General features: G+C 43.4%; 6 protein-coding genes across 6 annotated transcripts; 3 read left to right on the top strand and 3 right to left on the bottom strand.

Annotated features, from left to right (window-relative positions):
* Window positions 1-44: 44 nt before the first annotated feature.
* K450DRAFT_185083 (uncharacterized protein) lies at window positions 45-1,677 on the top strand. Its single transcript, XM_051584416.1, has 5 exons — window positions 45-181; window positions 251-359; window positions 428-891; window positions 960-1,214; window positions 1,280-1,677. The coding sequence occupies exons 1-5, from the start codon at window positions 62-64 to the stop codon at window positions 1,505-1,507; spliced, it is 1,176 nt and encodes a 391-aa protein (XP_051447168.1). The 5' UTR covers window positions 45-61; the 3' UTR covers window positions 1,508-1,677.
* On the bottom strand, window positions 1,556-3,059 carry K450DRAFT_229319 (uncharacterized protein). The gene is made up of 2 exons (XM_051587068.1): window positions 1,868-3,059; window positions 1,556-1,795 (listed from the first exon to the last, which is right to left on the bottom strand). The coding sequence occupies exons 1-2, from the start codon at window positions 3,020-3,022 to the stop codon at window positions 1,604-1,606; spliced, it is 1,347 nt and encodes a 448-aa protein (XP_051447167.1). The 5' UTR covers window positions 3,023-3,059; the 3' UTR covers window positions 1,556-1,603.
* Window positions 3,060-3,073: 14 nt separating this feature from the next.
* On the bottom strand, window positions 3,074-6,466 carry K450DRAFT_229316 (uncharacterized protein). Its single transcript, XM_051587067.1, has 14 exons — window positions 6,395-6,466; window positions 6,174-6,328; window positions 5,990-6,102; window positions 5,681-5,922; window positions 5,328-5,612; window positions 5,128-5,264; window positions 4,976-5,053; window positions 4,830-4,917; window positions 4,645-4,765; window positions 4,409-4,582; window positions 4,237-4,336; window positions 4,001-4,171; window positions 3,702-3,940; window positions 3,074-3,626 (listed from the first exon to the last, which is right to left on the bottom strand). The coding sequence occupies exons 1-14, from the start codon at window positions 6,441-6,443 to the stop codon at window positions 3,152-3,154; spliced, it is 2,427 nt and encodes an 808-aa protein (XP_051447166.1). The 5' UTR covers window positions 6,444-6,466; the 3' UTR covers window positions 3,074-3,151.
* Window positions 6,467-6,577: 111 nt separating this feature from the next.
* Window positions 6,578-7,764, top strand: K450DRAFT_229310 (uncharacterized protein). Its single transcript, XM_051587066.1, has 6 exons — window positions 6,578-6,739; window positions 6,809-6,887; window positions 6,956-7,064; window positions 7,132-7,347; window positions 7,431-7,580; window positions 7,650-7,764. Exons 1-6 carry the CDS (start codon window positions 6,607-6,609, stop codon window positions 7,737-7,739), a joined length of 777 nt encoding a protein of 258 aa, XP_051447165.1. The 5' UTR covers window positions 6,578-6,606; the 3' UTR covers window positions 7,740-7,764.
* A 62-nt stretch (window positions 7,765-7,826) lies between these two features.
* K450DRAFT_269617 (uncharacterized protein) lies at window positions 7,827-9,844 on the top strand (the record flags this gene model as incomplete). Its single annotated transcript, XM_051592931.1, has 10 exons — window positions 7,827-7,987; window positions 8,052-8,097; window positions 8,158-8,176; window positions 8,245-8,309; window positions 8,370-8,426; window positions 8,493-8,540; window positions 8,611-9,159; window positions 9,225-9,455; window positions 9,561-9,618; window positions 9,687-9,844. 10 exons carry the CDS (start codon window positions 7,827-7,829, stop codon window positions 9,842-9,844), a joined length of 1,392 nt encoding a protein of 463 aa, XP_051447164.1.
* A 218-nt stretch (window positions 9,845-10,062) lies between these two features.
* Window positions 10,063-13,603, bottom strand: K450DRAFT_229300 (uncharacterized protein). Its single transcript, XM_051587065.1, has 3 exons — window positions 12,768-13,603; window positions 11,918-12,668; window positions 10,063-11,851 (listed from the first exon to the last, which is right to left on the bottom strand). The coding sequence occupies exons 1-3, from the start codon at window positions 13,411-13,413 to the stop codon at window positions 10,267-10,269; spliced, it is 2,982 nt and encodes a 993-aa protein (XP_051447163.1). The 5' UTR covers window positions 13,414-13,603; the 3' UTR covers window positions 10,063-10,266.
* Window positions 13,604-19,195: the final 5,592 nt, after the last annotated feature.

Raw genomic sequence — 19,195 nt, 5'->3', positions numbered from 1 at the left:
AAAGCTCAAATCCCACTCTCATTTCACAGACTCTACCGTTTACTCGTACATTCAGCTCAAAATGGAGTTCATGAGCGCATTGGGTTCGCAAGAGGACGCCTACCGGCCCTCCTTGTTTGAACTGATTGCTCAAGAGAAGCTCAGAGAGATGCTACAACCTGCAGTGCAATATGTACTTGCTGTAAGTTATTTGACAGGGCTTTCGACTGCACTGCATAGGACGTTTCTTACTAATTTCCTTCCGTTGCAGGTCTATGCTCAACGATATCCGAGATTTTTGATTCGCATTGTCAATAAGCACGAAGAATTCTACGCTGGCCTCATGCTATTAATCGAACGACATTATTTGAAGGAGTGGGGTATGTGATTCATTTTGGGTGGGGTTTTAATTACAAGCGCCATTGTGACTTATGTAACCTTTTACTAGGTGCTTCATTTGCCGAAAATTTCTATGGCCTTAAGAGAGTCGCTACCCAGGCTGCTACAAATGGCCAATTCATTGCTCCAGGAAGCGATCAATCCAGCCAAAAGCTATCTACTAAGGACATCAATCGATCGCTATTGTTCCTGGTTGGCCTTCCATATATAAAAAGCAAGCTGGATTTGCTCTATTCACAGGTGTCAGGTGGAGCGTCAGCTTCATTACTGGGGGAGAACGAGCAAGAGGAACGGGAGTTGGAGATATTAAACGACCCCTCTGCGTCTGTCAGAACTAAAGCTGTTGTTCACCTGAAGCGAATCTTCCGAAAAGTATATCCTGTTGTTAACATGTTGTACTATGGATCTAATTTATGCTATAATATCGGCTATCTATTTGGCAAAACAAAATATTATACTCCTTGGCTTCGCATTCTTGACATAGAAGTCAAGAGAATGAGTATGGATGACTACGTGAGTATATGTCCTCACCTGATACCAAGGTAATTTCTCTTGACTCACAAACCATTCCTCTTCCACAGCGAGCTCATTATGAAAAATCCATGATGGGAGTACCTTCTGTCCAGCCTACCTCTGTCATCGGTCGATCTACCCACTTCCTCGGCACTGTGCTGGGTAAGATGATTGAGCTGTTGAAGGTTTTGCTTCCGATGTCCATTTTCTTCTTCAAGTTTTTGGAATGGTGGTATGCTTCGGAATTCGCTCGAGGCGGAGGAAGAACCGGAGCCTATGGAGACGAGGAAGCCAATATTATTCCACCCCCTGAGAAGGTCAAGGTAATGTACCTTTCATCCTTAGTCCTCAGTTCAACGCAAATGCTTATTTTTCTTTTCCTTTGTAGCCTGACCCACGAGGAACCAAAGTACCATCGACGCCAAACACGTGTCCCCTTTGTCTGACCCGTCCAATCAATAATCCCACAGCATTGCCATCTGGCTATGTGTTCTGCTACACGTGCGCCTACCGATATGTTGAGGATCATGGAAGGTGCCCAGTTACCTGGACCAAAATTAGAGGTGGCACTGAGCGACTCACCAAGGTATACTCTGGAAGCGCAGGGGGTATGTAGATGAATGCGAAAACAATATTGTACTATTAGGAATCTATTATGCTATTGTCTAAATAGTATCAATGTAATATAAACGTTGAGATACATTAAGATAGGCTAACGAGGGCCGAGTAACTGTCGCTCAAATACTTTGACAAATTTGGAAGGTGTTTGTTCTTTGCGTACCGATGAGGATGTGTCGGCACCGCTGCTTTCGAAGAACGGATCGACCGCCAGTTGAATCGTTTCTGCAAAGAGGTCACTGATGATATGCTGCAATTCATTGCCTGTCTGCTTGAAATCGGGGAACTTTGAGGACACGCAGTGAGTTAGGATCAAACTCAATTACATATCAATCAATCAAAGAAAGGAAATACATACCGCATTTGCCTCCAAGAAATAGACTTGCATATCTCTATCAATCAAAAAGTCGACGCCATATAGTTCAAAGGCGTTAGGAATGGCTTGGAAGGTTGTCATCTCACTAGAACATGCGTCAAAGAGATCACGAAGCGTTTCTTGCATTTGCTTAAACATGGAGTCGAGATTTTCCTGAGTAACACCCTCTTCATTCTTAAGGTCCCAGAACAATTTAACAGAGTCGTTTTCAACAAATGTGTCTTCGCCAGTTTGGATGCAGGTGTTTGTGATGTGGGACAATTGATCAGATAAGTCGGATTCGTCGAACGGCTTAAGTGCAAAAAGGGCTAGCATATCGCTATAAAGGTATACTTGAATGTTGGATACAGCCAAAACGTATGCGCGAACATGGAACTTGCGATTTCCGCAGAGCAACAACGGGTGTTGTACGTAACGTTGGATGACCCATTCGCGAATTTGACTGAGATCTTCTTCATCTTCATCTTCATCGTCATAGTCCACTTCTTCCTCTTCCTCTTCCTCTTCGGCACCCTCATTATCACCATCTTCGTTTTCACGATTGTCATCTTCAGCATCCTCTTCGTCATTCTCTTCTTCTTCCTCTTCTTCATCACTGTCATCCAATCGAGTACGTTCGAACAAAGATTTAAGTCCTTCCATGGTATCGAAAATATGAATTCCAGCAGCTTTGTTTGCCATACTAGGCTTAATGATGAACGCCTTTCTATTCGTTTCCAGGTCCTCATTATCAGCGAGATCTTGCTCGACTTCAAAAACTTCGTTCATGGCTTCGTCTAGATAGTCAATATGATCCAGCTCGAACAACCAAGTTTCAGGAATGGCTGTTTTCAATATGCTGTCTGGGTGCTTGGACATGTATTTCGTCAGGTTGTAGGCCATCTGTGACTTTCTAATTAATCCTTTTCGAATGCAGTACGAGTTTGCAAGTGTCTCGGTCTCCTGGCTGGCAAGCTTATCCCAGTTGATCAGCTCATATTCCAGCCATTGCAAATGAACTTGGTCTCCTTCGGCGATGGAGTCATCGGTGATGTCTTCTTCGATAATCCAGTCGAATTTTGAGCGATCCTTCAAAGAGCTCTTGACCAGTTCGTGTGTGTACGGCTGGTCGAATTGTACTCGAGCCTTCAGTTGCATGTCAAAAAGCGGGAACAAACCTTTTTTTTTTTTCTTTGAGCGCAAAGAATGGTCACTTTTTAAAAAGGGGCATACCAAAAATTTGCTGAACTCATTGGCAGACTTATTTTTATTACCATCATTATTTACTTATTGATCTGAAAACCGGTCCATAATCAATCGATATTCAAGAAGTTTACTATCACCAGATTGTACTCCTTCAATTGCAAACTTGATCGTCTCGCTTTCACTATGCTTGTCGGCCCATTTCATATACTCTGGCTTGGACATATGGTGGTATTTGTGGGGAAGTGGTAGCGTATTAAGCGGTGATCGAACAATCAAGTGGTGGAGGATGATGAGGTCAGGCACGTTGGCAGTGTGGTGTGCAGCAGATAGTTGCGAGGTGTCTAAGAAGAGGAGAGGTCGAATCGCCCGGAGTGCCTTGTACTCATCTCCAATTTGGTCTAAAGTAACGCCGTGTTCGCTCACAAACTGGCTCACAGCGAATTCAAGTTGAGCCATATCCGCAGCCAGTTTCAACTTTCCAACTTCGCTCAATGGCCGTACTAAACTTGCTTGAAAGATGAAAACGTGTATTATTCGCTTTGCGATCTGAATTGCCCTGTTGTAAGAAAGCGCAACATAAATTAGTATAACCGTAAGCCCAATCCTCGAAGGGTGCGGTTAAGTGACTTACCATGACCGTGGTTCAGTTCCGCACGAAAATCTTCCAAACATTTCGGATTGTATGAAACGTAGTCGATCTGTCAGTTCTAATATATAGGCACTTCCAGAATCCTCCTCAGTAGGATCGAATGGCTTTTGTGATGAACTTGAAAAATCTTCTTTGTCTATCCCGTACAGAATATTATCCAGATCGTTTTTTGTGTACTCGATCAGAGGTTGAACAATGGAAAGCATCAATCTCCGGAAACCCTAATGGCATGTATGTTAGATATACCATAAATCTCAACTGCTTACTGCCTTGAACCTTACCTCTACACCATCCTTCATTAAGTCGATGATTGCGTCAGGGAATTCCTCAATGGCCTTCCACATAGATTGGTACATCAGGTATACTCCATTGATAATGCTAAAGTTCATGCTCAAAGGTGTTGATATTATCTTGGTTTGCGATACATGATATATAGATGGATCGTAATTAACCTGAAAATGAAGAGTTTAGTCATCTCCTAAACAAATTGTGACCTACATTACCAAACAAAACTTACCAGTGCTTCGCATTTCACGTTATACATGTTCATTGCCTTTACTGCATTCTTAGCCACTGCTCTGACTAGCGTATTGTCAAACTTTGCCATTTCAAGTTCGCTAAGAAACCAAGCACAAAGGTCAGCTCCAGTGTCCATTGCAAGATAAAAAGTATTTACATTCTATGCTTACCTGCTGATTGCACGAACAATTAACAGATTTTCTGTTCGACCGGGAGGTACTCTAGATGCACCACCATACGCAGGAAACGCTGTGTTGATGGGTTCGTACATACGGTTGAGAGAGCGAGCCAGGAACCCTGATTCAAGGCTCGACATAGTTCGCAGCATGATCACATATTCTGGGCTGCAGGAAGGTTAATGTTAGGTGCTTTAGTGACATGCACATATGAAGGGTATGCTACTGACCTTTGAGAGTATTCAGACAATGCCATTCCGTCATGTATAGCTACTCGGGAGAAAAAGGTGTGGAGATAGCGAAGCAGCTTTGGATACTCTCCAACTAGAGTATTCTGTAAGAAAACAGAAGCTAAACATGCATAGATGAGTATTATGCTGTAATGAAACAAAGAGCCAGCTGGTTATAGTTCTACCTTTTGTTGCTTCGCGGATCTCTCGTTCGAAATTGACAGACAATACTCTCCAGAAATGATTAACAAGGTTACTTCCATCTTCCATCAACTTGAGTACAGGGTTAGCTTTTACTTCATCCGAATTCCCAATATGATCTGTTACCCACCTTGACAACCTCCTCTAGGAAAGGAACATGGGTAGTAGGGTCTCTTTTGATCTCAAGAACACGCTCCAACACCTTGATCTGGTAATACCGCCAAAATGTCAGTAAGTATCGGCAGACATGATCACCGTCGCAGAAATCTCTTTTAAACCTACCTTGATACAAGATTCACTAAAGACATCCATCAATTTCTCCATTCTGCCCCACACTGCCTGTGCCCAGACTGCCTGGTTGCCAAAAGTCGGCTCATTATTGACTCTTCGCGGGCCCGTATTAGAAGTTGGGAGTAAGCCTATCGGATATGGTCAGAGTCGATAGTTCGATTAACTACATTCAATAATCAAGCCTAACGTACCTTTGACCTCTTTCTGAATAGATTGCATATTGACGACATGTTTGATATTTCGAACAACATCCTCAATTACATTATTAACTACTTCGTTCGCCTTCTTAGCCATATGTTTGAGGTTATAAAAAACTTGCAAACCAACCGCAATCTCGGCTTGATTTTGTGTCTCAATTCCATGCTGTAAGACTCGATCGGCCTCCTCAAATATACGACCATGAGCTTTTTCTATCTGAGGTCGCAGTTCATCCACAATTTCAATGCCATCGAAGTCAGAGGTTGCTAGAATCAATTCTGCAATGGTGTATGAATAAAGAAGACCTTGCCATCAATTGGAAAAACATCTTCTCTCATTAACGTACCAAGTTCAGATAAGGTCAATGCTGCTTTGCTGAGATCTCGGTCAGTGTTAACTTTTGCATCCAGTGCATCTGTCACATTCTTTCCAGAACTTGAGTCTAGTGGGTATTGTAGTTCTAGTCGCCGCGAAAGATGTAAAAACCGGTGCACATCTCGTAAAATATCAGCTGCAGATCCTAAGCGTTCCAATTGCGCGATGTACGATTGAAGGTTTTCGTTTGGCTCTCGAATTCTCTTACGCAAGCTGTGATCAAAAGTCAGCACGACTTTCTTTTTTTCATTTTGAACATCCTCTGAAATAAAACCCATACCTCGCTAATGATTCCTTCAAGCCGTCGATGCTGTCGTTGACTGTCATGAGAACTGACTCCAGCTCTCTTATTCCAATGACCTGTTGCAACAAGACTCCATGATGTGAGGTGACCTATGGCATCAAGATATAGAGTGTTAAGATAGGATGATCGGCCATTGGTGGCGGGCGGTTTTTAGGTCTACCTGATCTTTTATCTGCTTTTCAAGGCTGTCAACGTTGAAAGATAGTTTTGCCAGCGCAGTAGCAGCGTCTCCTGCCTCTGAAGAATCGGAATCGTTTATAGCACTGTTGACATACTGATTTGCGTCAAAGTCCTCGGCCAGGAACGCGTCATAGTCTGTAGCGAAAAGGATGAGCATGGCATGGCATTAAATGAACATAAATTGAGCGGTAAGATACTTGCGTATGTAATGATCTGCCTCTTGTAAACCATCTATAGCAGGGACCATCATTCACAGACCAGCACGTTACAAAGGCAGCTCTATTGCCACCATCCCCGCTTGCTCCTCCCAGCCAAAATGCCATCCACGTGACTTATTCCAAAAGGCAAAAAATGAAAAAAGTCGCTTTCAATAATTTTTTTGACCCAATAGATCACCTTTCGTTTGATTCAAAATGGATAGAAAACGTGTCAATGGACCCGAACTTAGCGTTGTTCCAGTCGAAGAACACACAGAAGAGAAGCAGATTCTTGATTCGAAGGAAAGACGACTAGACGGTCGAGGAATCGACGACATTCGACCGATATGTAAGTCCAACTAAGACGTACAAACTTTCGCTTTTAAGCTGTCTTTAACAATGATCTCGGAATCCACAGTCATGAAGTCTGGCCTGATAAGCCAAGCAAATGGATCAACTTACATGGAATTTGGAAACGCAAAAGTTGTCTGTGCAGTGTAGGTGTTGACCATGACAAAGTATAATAGACAGTCTTTGAATATTGACAGGTGATTTGTCTCTGTAGCTATGGACCACGACAAATGAAAAAACCATCATTCACAGGAAAGGGTGTTCTGAACTGTGAGATTAAATTTGCTACATTCTCATGTAAAAAGCGACGAGCATTTCAAAGGGTTAGACATTGTTCCAATACGCTGGTGGCTGACATTCAACGAATATACTAAAGCATGTTCTTCACAGGACGCACAAGAGAAGGAATTTTCTCAAATTCTGGTACAAGCATTGACACCTGCAGTTCGGCTAGACCTCTTACCTAAATCATCCATTGATGTATATGTAAATGTGCTTGAGAACGACGGTACAAGTTCAACTTTAGCGGCGGCAATATCTGCAGCCAGTGTAGCATTGGCTGATGCTGGTATAGAAATGTACGATCAAGTGGCAGCATCATCAATTGTAAGTTTAGCGAATTGGCTGGGATGGCTTGCTTTTGGCGTGATTATGGGAATGCGCGTATTAACGAAATTGATTGCGTCCAGGCTTATGTTCAAAACAAAATACTGATGGATCCATCAGCACTCGAAGAAGAGAGCGAAGACGGATCATTAGTTGTATCATATATGCCTTCTCTTAATGAAATCACCCATATTCTGCAAAATGGAAATACAGAAAGTGCCATTGCTAATAAGGTAAATGATGGAAGCAAGCGAACCACCCAATTGATTTCCCTCGTCACTAACTGGAGTTTGTGTAAATAGGCTGTCGAACAGTGCATTGACGCATGCTCTAAAATATACAGTGTCATGTCCACAGTTCTGTTACAATCGTTAGATACAAGTGATAAATAAATATAATTAGAAAATCTGGCCAAAATGTACGTCCTGCCCCCTTTCCTCAATAACTAGCGACAGAATTGTCTCACGCATCCATTCGCCATGCCTGAGCCAGTCGACGAAAATGTTCTCACTCGAATGCGCAATTACTCTACTGAAACGTTCTTAAACGTCTTTGGTCCTGTCATATCTCGCTTTTTGCCTGATCCTTGGACAGAAGCCGGTAATGAGCGGGTGGCGGAGAAATCAGCATTCTTGTCAAGGTAGTGCTTCGCTTGCCCAACGTAGGGATTGAAACCCCTATCTAACTCACTGACTCTCCTTCAGAGTGACTATGACTGAATTCATATCTCCTTCCCATGCTGACACAAAGGTAAGTAACTCCATAGCGCTTTAACATCCCGCTCCTACATCATGCTGAGCTGCTTTGTAGGGATTTGCCTATGCCGGACGTGAGTTATTCGATAAGAGCAGGGAGAGTATGGAAATTAGTCTAACTTTTCTGTATAAACTCAAAAAGCAATATTGAGCTGGTGCGACATCGCAGCTGGTATCGCAGCGAAACGACATGCAAATGCCCCATCTGTAAGTGAAGTCTATACTGAAGATTATTGTATGTAATAATATCTAATTAAAGTCGCAAAGGTAACGCGATCAGTAGACGATGTTCAATTTTTGTATCCTCTCAGAGTTGGAGATGTGGTAGGCCCATTTTTCTTTTTATTGGTTGACATACAGAGGAGTATACTAATGGCCGTTCGTGTTCAGCTTACCATCCAGGCCAGTGTGAACAAAGCCTGGAACACATCGATGGAGGTAAATATGAGGCGTCTATTTCCAATCAAATGTTCAACATACAGCCCTGATTAAAGTCAACATAAACTAGGTTGGTATTCGCATGGAGGCGGAAACACCGCCTGCTGGGCCGCGGCGGTTCGTGGCCCACGCCTACATGACTTTTGTAGCTTTGTCGCCTGTTGCGCCACCAAAGACAGGGGTGGGACGTTTATGGCTAGATAGCAAGCCGCTGACGGTACCCAAAGTGGTTCCACATTCGCCCACAGAGCACCAACGCTGGGAAATGGCGGAAAGACGACGGCAGAGACGGTTTTCTGAGAAGAAAGCGACAGGTGAGATGAGAGCACAGCTGGAGCAGATAAGGATTCTGCTGCGGGAATGGTCGCTTGGTTTGCGAAGGCAGTCTATCAGCGAAGCAGACGTCATTTCACATCCAGCTTTGATCCCACCAATTGAAGAAGAAGATGAAAGCAACGAAGTGTCTTCGCCTACCACCATTGATGCCGATGAAACGCATACGCATCTGAAAGTCGATATCCCAAAACCACGACGTCGATACTCTACGGCATCTTACCTCGTTCCTCAACCTTGTGAAAAGAGTATTGAGCTGACATACGCCGAAGTGGTGGAATTAGTGGTAAGAAAATTGGGAGTCATGGCAAGTTTCCAGTGGACAGTGCTGATAATTTGCCGTCCAAAAAGATGCCACAACATGCCAATACCCTACAGATCACTTTTGGCGGACAGATTATTCAATGGATGGAAACATGTGCGTTGGTCAGTGCGCGCCGGCTAGCTTGCACATATTTAATGACGGCCAGTATCGATTCACTCCAATTCATCAAGCCTACCCACGTGGGTGAAGTCGTCACTGTTCGCAGCATTGTGTCAAGAACGTTTAAATCCAGTATAGAGGTATATGTTTCTGTAGAGGTATGGATTATTTTTCCTTTGAAAGCGATGTTGTTTTATTAGAAGATGTCCTGTAGTGGCTTTCACCATTAACTCCATTCTTGAATAACGTCTTTTTGATATTAGGGAGAAGATCTGCGAACGGGAGAAACCTATTTTACCAATGACGCCTTTTTCACTATTGGTAAGAATAGAACGTGTGAATTGAGCTAGGACAAAAAGAGGACACTAACATAGACGCTATTTCTACAGTTGCCGTCGATGCTGAGAACATCCCCGTCAAGATCCCACATGCTGTCCCGCAGAACGAGGTAGAGGCTGCACTTTACAAAGGAGCAGGCAGCCGAAGAGAACGACGTTTGGCGCTCCGTAACGAAATACTTGCCATTACTACTGGTCACGAGCAATGAACGCCTCGAATGGGAGGGGAGGGAGTTTTGAGAAAAATGTTTATTTAAGAGTTTGGAACCATATTCTGGCATTTTACCTTGTGCTTTTTCCGCTTCAAAAGACATATTGGTCATTAAACTAACAACTGCAGCGACTCTCGCTTTTCATAATGATAGTCTCGTTACAAAGACGAAATAAAGCGGGACCGATATGGCACGTAGTCCATACAATAGAGAGTCTTCGTTTAGGCACCACCTATTGATGTGCGAAAAAGGGCATTATAAATATTTATTTCAACAGCAGATTTGCAAGTATGGTTGGAGATTCAAATATACAAGAGTAAATGTGAGAGTGGGGGTTTTGGTTGGATGAGCACCCTAAGATGGAAAGAAAGTGTTGCGCTATGTATAGTGAAAAGAGGACGAAGAGTCATGGAGCTTCTTTAGAACATGCCATACAAGATGGGTAGGGCCTGTCTTGCAGCTACAGAGCCGCTAATTTGAGAAGCTTCCTCATCGTCTGATAATTCGCAACCACTATCACGACTGGCTGTAGCATAAAATACTTGGCTGATTTTGCATAGTCTATCCAACACTTCTTGGCTGTAGCCATCCATGACCATAGGAGGGACAGCGACCATACGACGGAGGGTCTTGATCATAGAGAGAATGATGCCATGTGCTTCAGACACGGGCATGATCGGATCACTCTCGCCATTGCCTTTTGGAGATGCCATAAGTTTAAGCCAGGTTTGCAGAGTCAGAATTTGAACAACGAAATCAACGAGAAGAATGACATTGTTTTCGATGCTCATTACGTCGCTATTGTCATCATTTAGGCTGAGGTTATTTCGCTCCATATGAACTGAGCGAGCCTTCAACAAAACTCTCAAGGCAGATGCCTTGTCGCCCTTCTGTAGCTGTATACGCGCAATCAACGAGTAAGCAATGGCACGCTGAACGATTTTATCTTCGACTGCACTGTCGGTGGGCAGGACTTTAATGTCGCTCATCAAACTCTCAGCCAGTTCTTCATTGTTACTCCAGACAGCTTCGACACATGCTCCTACTAGCGCATACCAGCGAGTAGGATTTCCAGTGACACTGGCGGCTAAGATTTCATCAAATCGAGTGTCACCATAGGTTTCGGAGAAGTCGTCGCTGACATCAGCATCATTAGGGTTGGTGATCAATAACACCAGTTGGAAAAATAGAGGTTGAAGTTTTTGCAAAATGTGGAAGTTGGCAATGATTTCCAGAGGCACCGAAGAGGTTGGCTTGATTTTGGGTACAATACGATCTTCATGGAAGAGTTGGGTTTGCAGACGCATCACATTCAAGGCTTCGTGCCATATATCGGATTCCATCAGCGACAGCACACTCTCCTCAGAGTCATCTTGCTGTAAATCTACAAAGAAGATTTGGAATGAATCTTGTTCATAGTCGTCTACGTCGTAAAAGTCGAAAGCCAGTCGCCAAAAGTAATTAGTACAATAGCTTGAGATGAACTTGGGGGCCGATAAAGCCATTTGAATGGCTGCGGTAGCATAAGCACGAGAGAAGGATTGGAAACCATTTGATTCGAGTGTCTCGATAAGATTGATGGTCTTCAAACAACTATGAAGCATCGAAATACGAGTGACAAGAGGATTTCCACCAACACACTCGAGTTCGCTCATGCGAAGCCACGTACATGCGCGGGTCCACTCTTGGTCTTGATCAAGGTCAGCATCGTAAAGAATATCATGGCCAAATGCACGACGGATCGTAAAGCGGATGAACTCAAATAACAATGAAAACACAGGTTCGAAAATGGAAGTTGGGTTGGGTGGTGGACTGATTAACGACGCTGATAAGGCCTTGTACATTTCAACTTGAGAAATCTTTTGTGAGTTTGGAATTTTTATCCCACTTGGCCGTTTAAACCGCCTAGCAATACGTCGGTAGTGCTTGCCAGATGCAGAATGCAAATAGGGTATCAAGAGGTAGGTTATACCGGCGATGAGTAAGCCAGTACGTAAAAGGTTCCTAAAAATCGTACCGTTAGCTTTAGGCCACATAGCATATAAATGCCTTTTGTTTTCAAAGACTTACCACACGTTATGACCGAGTAAAAATCCAAAAGGCGTGGCACTGCCCTTTTCAGCGGACGAATTTGATGAGGTAGTTCGAGAGGTATGATGATGATCGTCGGCGGTACGCTGAACGGTGCCAGTGGTTAATGGTGAGGTGGCGAATAAAGAAACAGCCATGAAAGCGGCCATGAAAATACGTCCTCCAGCCGAGCTGGGGGGAGTCACAGGTCCAGAAGAATCAGAATCTTCCTGTGAGCGTCTATCATAAGCTCTTCGTCGCTTCCGACGAGTAGTATCATTGGCACTTTGCTGCTTTTGTTGAGATCTTTCATAGGCTAATCGAACACTATCCTGCTGTGTTCTGATTTGCTGGCTATGAATGTGATGACGCATCAAGGATTCTTGTCCACCGGGGAGCTGAGAGGCAATTTGACGAAGAGCGGCATTATCCATCTTCAATTGTTGAGCGACATTTTTGAGGTGCACAATGTATTCTGTAGCTTTCCTGAGAATGGTTGCTTTGTTGAGCTTGGTAGCAACAGCTACACCATCTAAAACCTCGTTATCGTCTTCATCTTCATCTTCCTCGTCATTGGGATGATTTCGCTTTCCGCTACCTGATTTCACTTTTGCGTGAACTAAGGCTGGTACAACACTTTTCAATTCTGCTATTCGATCATTGATATTATTTCGGTATCTTCTTTCAATAGCATTATGGGCGACTTTTTTCTCTGGTTTCTCGATTGCACCAGGTGTCATCGACATTGGATCTGCAATAAAGAAGAGTGATTAACGATAAATCTCATCTTGTGTGGGAAAACGATGGCCAAATAGGCATTTCCAATATAAGAGAAAACATTCAAGCTTACCTGAAAGAAAAGGAGTAGGCAGCCACCCTTGATCTTCGTATGCTGCTGAAATAGACGTCTGTGTTTGAGGGATGGTGACAGAAGGCGCATTCGACATGGGCATTGAAGTGGGAGTGGATGCTGGTATGGTCATAGATGGAGCAGGGGATGGAGTGGCGGCTTGCTGATCAGTGGGAGATAATGGACTTCTGGAATTTTCGGGGACGGTGTCATAAGAAGGTGAGGATACCGACGAAGAAGTCTCACGCTTAATGTAAGGCGTATAATCAGCGAGTGGAACGGATGATTGGGGTGGAAGTGGGTGTTCGTAGGGTTTGTGTGGAGGTTGCGGGTTGAATGAAGTGAAGTCGTCAAAATTGAATAAATCGGGAGGCATAAGTTGGTCCATGTTATTCAGATTCAATATTTGTGGATGTAATTCTTGAGGTTGATCTTGCAGCATGGCAGCTTGCAATTGGGCCTCAAACTCGGCCATGGATTGCGCTGACTGGGCTGCCATAGGTAGAAAGCGCAAGGAAGGATCCATATCATCTAAATAATTTTCAGCCATCGAAATACCTTGGGAGGAATACATGATGATAGTGAAAAGAAGAAAAGAGGATTGGCTAAGCTGAAACCGTTTAGCTAAGCACTGACGTTCTCTCATTACCACCGTTGGGAAAAGTGGCCTGATTTTTTATCAACGCAGTCACATTCAGGTAATCGATTTCGATCGCTATGCTTTGCCTTGCTTTGTGGGGACCAGTGGCTTGATCCATCCCATCCTACGCTGCCCCCGTCCATGCGATGATCATCATTTACGCCCTGCTTGCTTCTCTTCTTCAATGTCTTCCCAAATCATTGACTACCGTCCAAACTCCACCTGCCCTTCTCCGCACTCTCCTAAAAAAACCCCCTCCATCCATCATGTCAGCAAAGAGGTCATCCAACTGTACGATGTAAAGCTGTCAAAAGAAACAGAACCCATTGCTTTCCCACCTGTACGGCCCAAGGCTGAATATTATGATACCCCGACTGCCCGACACCGCTTGCGGCTTCTGTCTTGCGAAGCTACTCTAGACGATGTAGTTCAACATGGCTTCCCTTGTAATCATATTATGACCATGCGAGTCACTCTAACTCCATGGCATGGTCGTGCCGATGATAAAGATATATATGGTGATGATTCGGAGAAGAAAGAAAGTCTCTTCCTCCGAAGAGCCCGAGCTCGTTGGGAACGAATGAATAAAGCGCACGAACATTGACTTGCTGCCACGTGGTCGGAAACTGAGTGAAGTAAATGAGAGTGGAGTGGAAACACTTGGGAAAAATTTTATCATCATAGAGTACTTTGTATGTGCAGTCCGCAAACCAGCTTGCAAGCACTGCCGAAGGATTAAGGGCTGTCTCGTCAGAATTAAGGGGTGAACTCATATGACTGACTTTCCGGCGTAGGCCAAACAGCTTTCTACTTCAGACGGCAACCCAACCTCCGGTGCAGATACAGCTTGTTCAACGCTCCCCGAGGACTTTCCGAATTGTTGTCAACTGCTCGGAGAATAGAAGTATATGCGAACCCACTCTTGCCTTCTACTAGCCCACTGTTATCGAAGCTTCGACAGTAGAGACAGAAATTTAGGGATAATAAACTAGTCACAAATTATTGATGCAAACCTGGCCTGTCAAGTAAAAGCTTGATGACTTTTCAAGGTTGCATCATTATAGCCTTTATTTCATGTTTGCTATCAGGTGCAGCCAAATATCCCAATCAATAGCTTCAAAGTAGTCGTTACTCAAAAGGTATGGCCGGATTATAAAAAGCAGAAAGCTCCTCTGTCAATCACTGCCTGAAAATGATACGGGAAAAGACCGATTGTCCTCTCAACCAGACTTCAGCGTTCAATTTGCTTGGTAAGGATGACTCTGCGCTGCGCAATATTCTATGTGTTGTATGATAGTTTAAGCTTTGTACACTAAAGAACGTTTATAACAGACTTTTCTTTCCCTCTGTGCGGTTCCACTTGGTCGAAGCCGCTGAGGATTGGAAACAAGAAAATTTTAAATGGACGCGAGTTTTGATGGTTCGACAGACATGCCGTTGAAATAGTTCTTTATTTCATCACCTGACCACATCCGGTCGTCGCACAAGTACCCTGATCTCGAAAAACCAGGCGGAGCAGCCAGCTTTCTGGCTGCACACCTTTCTCTCCTTAACATAGCTCACAAATTGTGGACATCATTTTTAACAGAATGGAACACCAGTTCTCGGAGCAACAGCTGTCAGTAGACGAGACTCCAAGTCCTCATCACTTCAGTGCTGGTAAAAATGTTGAAAACGATGATCTACTTCGGTGGTTTGATGTAGCAGGTAGCGGAAAACTCGATGATATGAAGGACTTATTGCTACACGGAGCTGATGTCGGCTGGGAGGATGATCAGAAGCGTACTGTACTTCACATATGTGCTGGTTATGGATACTACAGATTGGTATCGCTGCTGTTAGAGAATGGTGCCTCTGCCAACGCTGGAGATGAAAATTCAACTACTGCGCTTCATCTAGCAGCATGCCATGGAAAAATTGATGTAGTAGTGCTGTTGTTAGACAATGGTGCTGATATGGAAGCAAAGGATAAGAATTTGGAAACAGCGCTTCATATGGCGGTATGGCGTGGAATCAAAAAATTAGTACAGCTGTTACTACACCGTGGTGCTTCGATTAATGTAAACGGCTATAGGTCACAGACTACACTTCATCTAGCTTCGAGTGTCGGTCATAAAGAAGTAGTACAGCTGCTACTATACAATGGTGCTATCGTTGACGCAAAAAATGAATCTTTGGACACTGCACTTCATCAGGCCGCGGCGAATGGACATCTCAGTGTAGTAGACTTGTTGCTCGACGGTGGTGCTTCTATTAACGAAAAAAATGCTAGTTCGTATACTGCACTTCATCTGGCTGCAAGCAATGGAAAAAAATATGTCGTGGAATTACTTCTTCACCGTGGTGCTACTACTGATACAAACGGGCAAACTGAAGGAACCCCACTCCACGTCGCTGCTAGGTGTGGGCATGGAGAAATTGTACAGATAATGCTCGATAATGGTGTTTTTGTTGACATAAAAGACGAAAGCTCCGATACTGCTCTTCAAGCGGCCATACGGGCTGATCGGAATGAAGTAGTTAAACTTTTACTTAAGAATGGTGCAGCCGTTGACTCAAAAAATTCCATATCTGAAACTGCACTCCACATGGCTGCGAAATTGGGAAGATCTGAAGGTGCAAGAATACTGCTAAGCTATGGGGCTTCTGTAGAGTTAGAAAACAGCGAATCAAATACCGCACTTGAAATAGCTGCATTGAATGGCCACACAGACGTATTATCTTTACTGATTACAGGCTGTAAACGTGTGGATCAAAAGTTTCAAGATGAAAAAACGCTTTTAGCTATGCTATCCGAAATTGGCGATTTATGGATGGTAGATCTGCTCTTACAACATGGTGCTGATATTGAAGCTGCTGACATAAATGGACAAACCCCCTTGGTAATTGCCACAAAGGCCGCCCAACTGGACATGGTTTCTCTATTGATCAACGTAGGAGCAGACATAGAAGTAACGGATAATGATTCTTTGACGGCTTTACATTGGTCAGCTAAGCAAGGGTATGTTTCTATACTAAAGTTGCTATTGCGAAATAAGGCTAAAATTGAAGCCAAAACGAATCATGGCGATACGGCCCTACATCTTGCTGCAGAATCAAATCATTCTGACGTTGTTGCTACTTTAATTAAATATGAAGCAAATATCGATGTTAAAAATGAACACGGCAATTCACCAATTCAAGTCGCTATCATGAAAGGACATTATGATATAATAACGCAACTGAAAAATCCAGAAACCGCAATAGGAATTTCCCAAGAAAACCAACAATGGCTGTTATACCAAGCTGCAGATGTTGGTCAAGTTGAATTGGTCAAAAAAGTTTTAGGGCTATACGATAAAAAGAAGAGAATACAGTATATGAATACAGCATTGTGGAGGGCTTCACAACATGGGCGAGTTGATGTGATACGTTATCTTTTAGACAACGGTGCAGATATTGAAACATGCAACAACGACGGACAACCTCTCCTTTTTTTAGCCGGTGAGCATCCAGAAGCAATATCTATGCTAATTCATTATGGAGCCTGTATAGAAGCAAGGGACGTAAAACATCGCAATCAAAGCGCTCTGCACCATTATGCATCTCTAGGTCAAATAGATGCTCTTCATATATTGTGGACTTGTGGATGCAATGTTCATTTGACCGATGACGGCGGTAACACAGTTCTTCATTATGCTGTTGAAAATGGTCACTTTAGAGTAGCAGCTATGCTTTTAGAGCAAGGAGTAGATATAAATGCTGCAAACAGTGAAGGTACGAACGCTCTTTACGTCGCAGTACAGCATGAATCCTTTGATCTAGCAAAGCTATTGATTGACAATGGCATCGACATCGAAGCAAAGACTTCAAACTTGAAAATTACTGCGTTACATCTTGCCGTCCAAAATGAGAGTATGTCAATAATTTCACTATTAGTGAAGCGACATGCTAATGTCAATGCAATAGATGCAATCGGATATACACCTTTACACATAGCAACTTTAAACAACATGGGAGAAGTATGCACCCTTATGATTGAGCACGGTGCAATTGTTAACCCCAGAACCTCGAGCCAATTCTCACCGTTGCTTACGGCTGCATTGACTTTTAATCCAAATCTGGTAATTCTAATGCTAAATCATGGAGCTTCCCTTCACAGTTCAGATGATAGCTATGAAAATCCACTGAACCATGTCATCGAATGTTCTCAATATGCTACGGGCTACAGATTCGAACGTAATTTTATTGCAGTGGTCAAATTGCTCATAGATGCTGGTGCTAGTACTGTAGGATTAGATCTACCTGTAGATGTTGAAGAAAGGTTTCCGACACTGCGAGATATCTTGCAAGCGGCCTCTATACAGCCTTTAAACAATGCAAGCAACATCCTGCTTGAATCTTCAGTTGTAGATCAACATTTGCAAGAAAATGATCAGACTAATGTCACTCTTAAGAGAGTCGGAGATAATCATGGTGAAGAATATGAAAGTAGGTATCGTTTTGGGAAGCGAAACCACTACCCCCTTTGCAATGATTCTCGATATTAACCTTAATGTATGCGCATTGCCTTCAAAGTCAACATCTGTAATGAAAGGTGGTTGTTTTATACTAAGCACAAGTATGGCTATGGTCTCCCGCTTTCAAAAAAACTCCATTTGGATGACTTCATGGACGTAGATGGAATGAACGGCCAAGCTAAATCTACGGATAGTATCCAAGTTGCGCCATCGCTGAAGTTGTTGGACACAACACCTATCTGCAATCGCGCTATATTAGTTATCCAATTCTTGTTGGACAGCTTTAGTGCTCAGCTATTCATGTCTGACTATTTCTTTATGTTGGAGCTGAACAGAGGTGTCGCCATCAAGCCTCCAAAATGGGCATCGCAGTTTGACAAGATGGCTGGTATTATTCGAGAACCAGGAAGATTAATAGTACAGATTCCTCAGATCAAAACCTCTTTGTCCATACCAACTTGGCACAAAAGCACTCATCCATACCTTTGCTTCATCGATGCTGTATATGTCTGTCGAAGATCGTCCACTCGCCTTGATCAAGAAGTATTCTCAGATTTACTTGGTGGATCAGAGCAAAGGCTTGCAATCGATCTACATGCCATACTGATAGCAGGCCTCAGCATACTTAGTATTGTCGGTGGTGGTGGACTCATTGAAAAATTGGTCATGGCAATACTTGGTAAATTAGATCCTATTTCAATTCTTCCGTCAAATGATGAGTCAGAGGAATGGAAAATTCGAAATCGACGCCAGTGCCTTTGTAATACAAAACCATTTCATCGTCCACTATCACCAGTGGGTGCGGCAAAAGCCATCGGAATTGACATATGGCGCGAGCGAGACAAGCAAATTGTGAATCGAGTATGGGATATACATCAAGATAAGCTTGTACATAATGTTGCTGCCATACAAGTTGTCTTCGTCACACATAGATGGAGTACGAATGAGACAGAGTATCAGGATATAATGAAACAATGGAGAGGTCAAACTGTTAGTAGGATGTCGCAAAAGTTGCGCCGCATCAGAAATGCTTTACGGAAACATACAAAGTACGTATGGATCGACACAATTTGCATCGACAAGTCCAATCTGTCAGAGCTTGATGAGGCTATTCGATCGATGTATAAGTGGTATGCTAGCTGCGCTGCTGTTGTTCTAGACTCCGGTACACCTCTAGATGTATGGTGCAATAGAGGGTGGTGTTTGCAAGAAGGTGCTGCAGCTGGTTTTCTGTGCGGAATCTCAAAGGAAGGATCGCTTGTCACAATACAACAGTTGGCCGTTGAGCA

The sequence above is a fragment of the Umbelopsis ramanniana genome (assembly GCF_025399195.1).
Source record: "Umbelopsis ramanniana AG unplaced genomic scaffold K450scaffold_11, whole genome shotgun sequence".
Lineage (NCBI taxonomy): Eukaryota > Fungi > Mucoromycota > Umbelopsidomycetes > Umbelopsidales > Umbelopsidaceae > Umbelopsis > Umbelopsis ramanniana.
The sequence above is the reverse complement of the archived record's forward strand: the minus strand, read 5'-3'. Positions and strand labels throughout refer to the sequence as shown.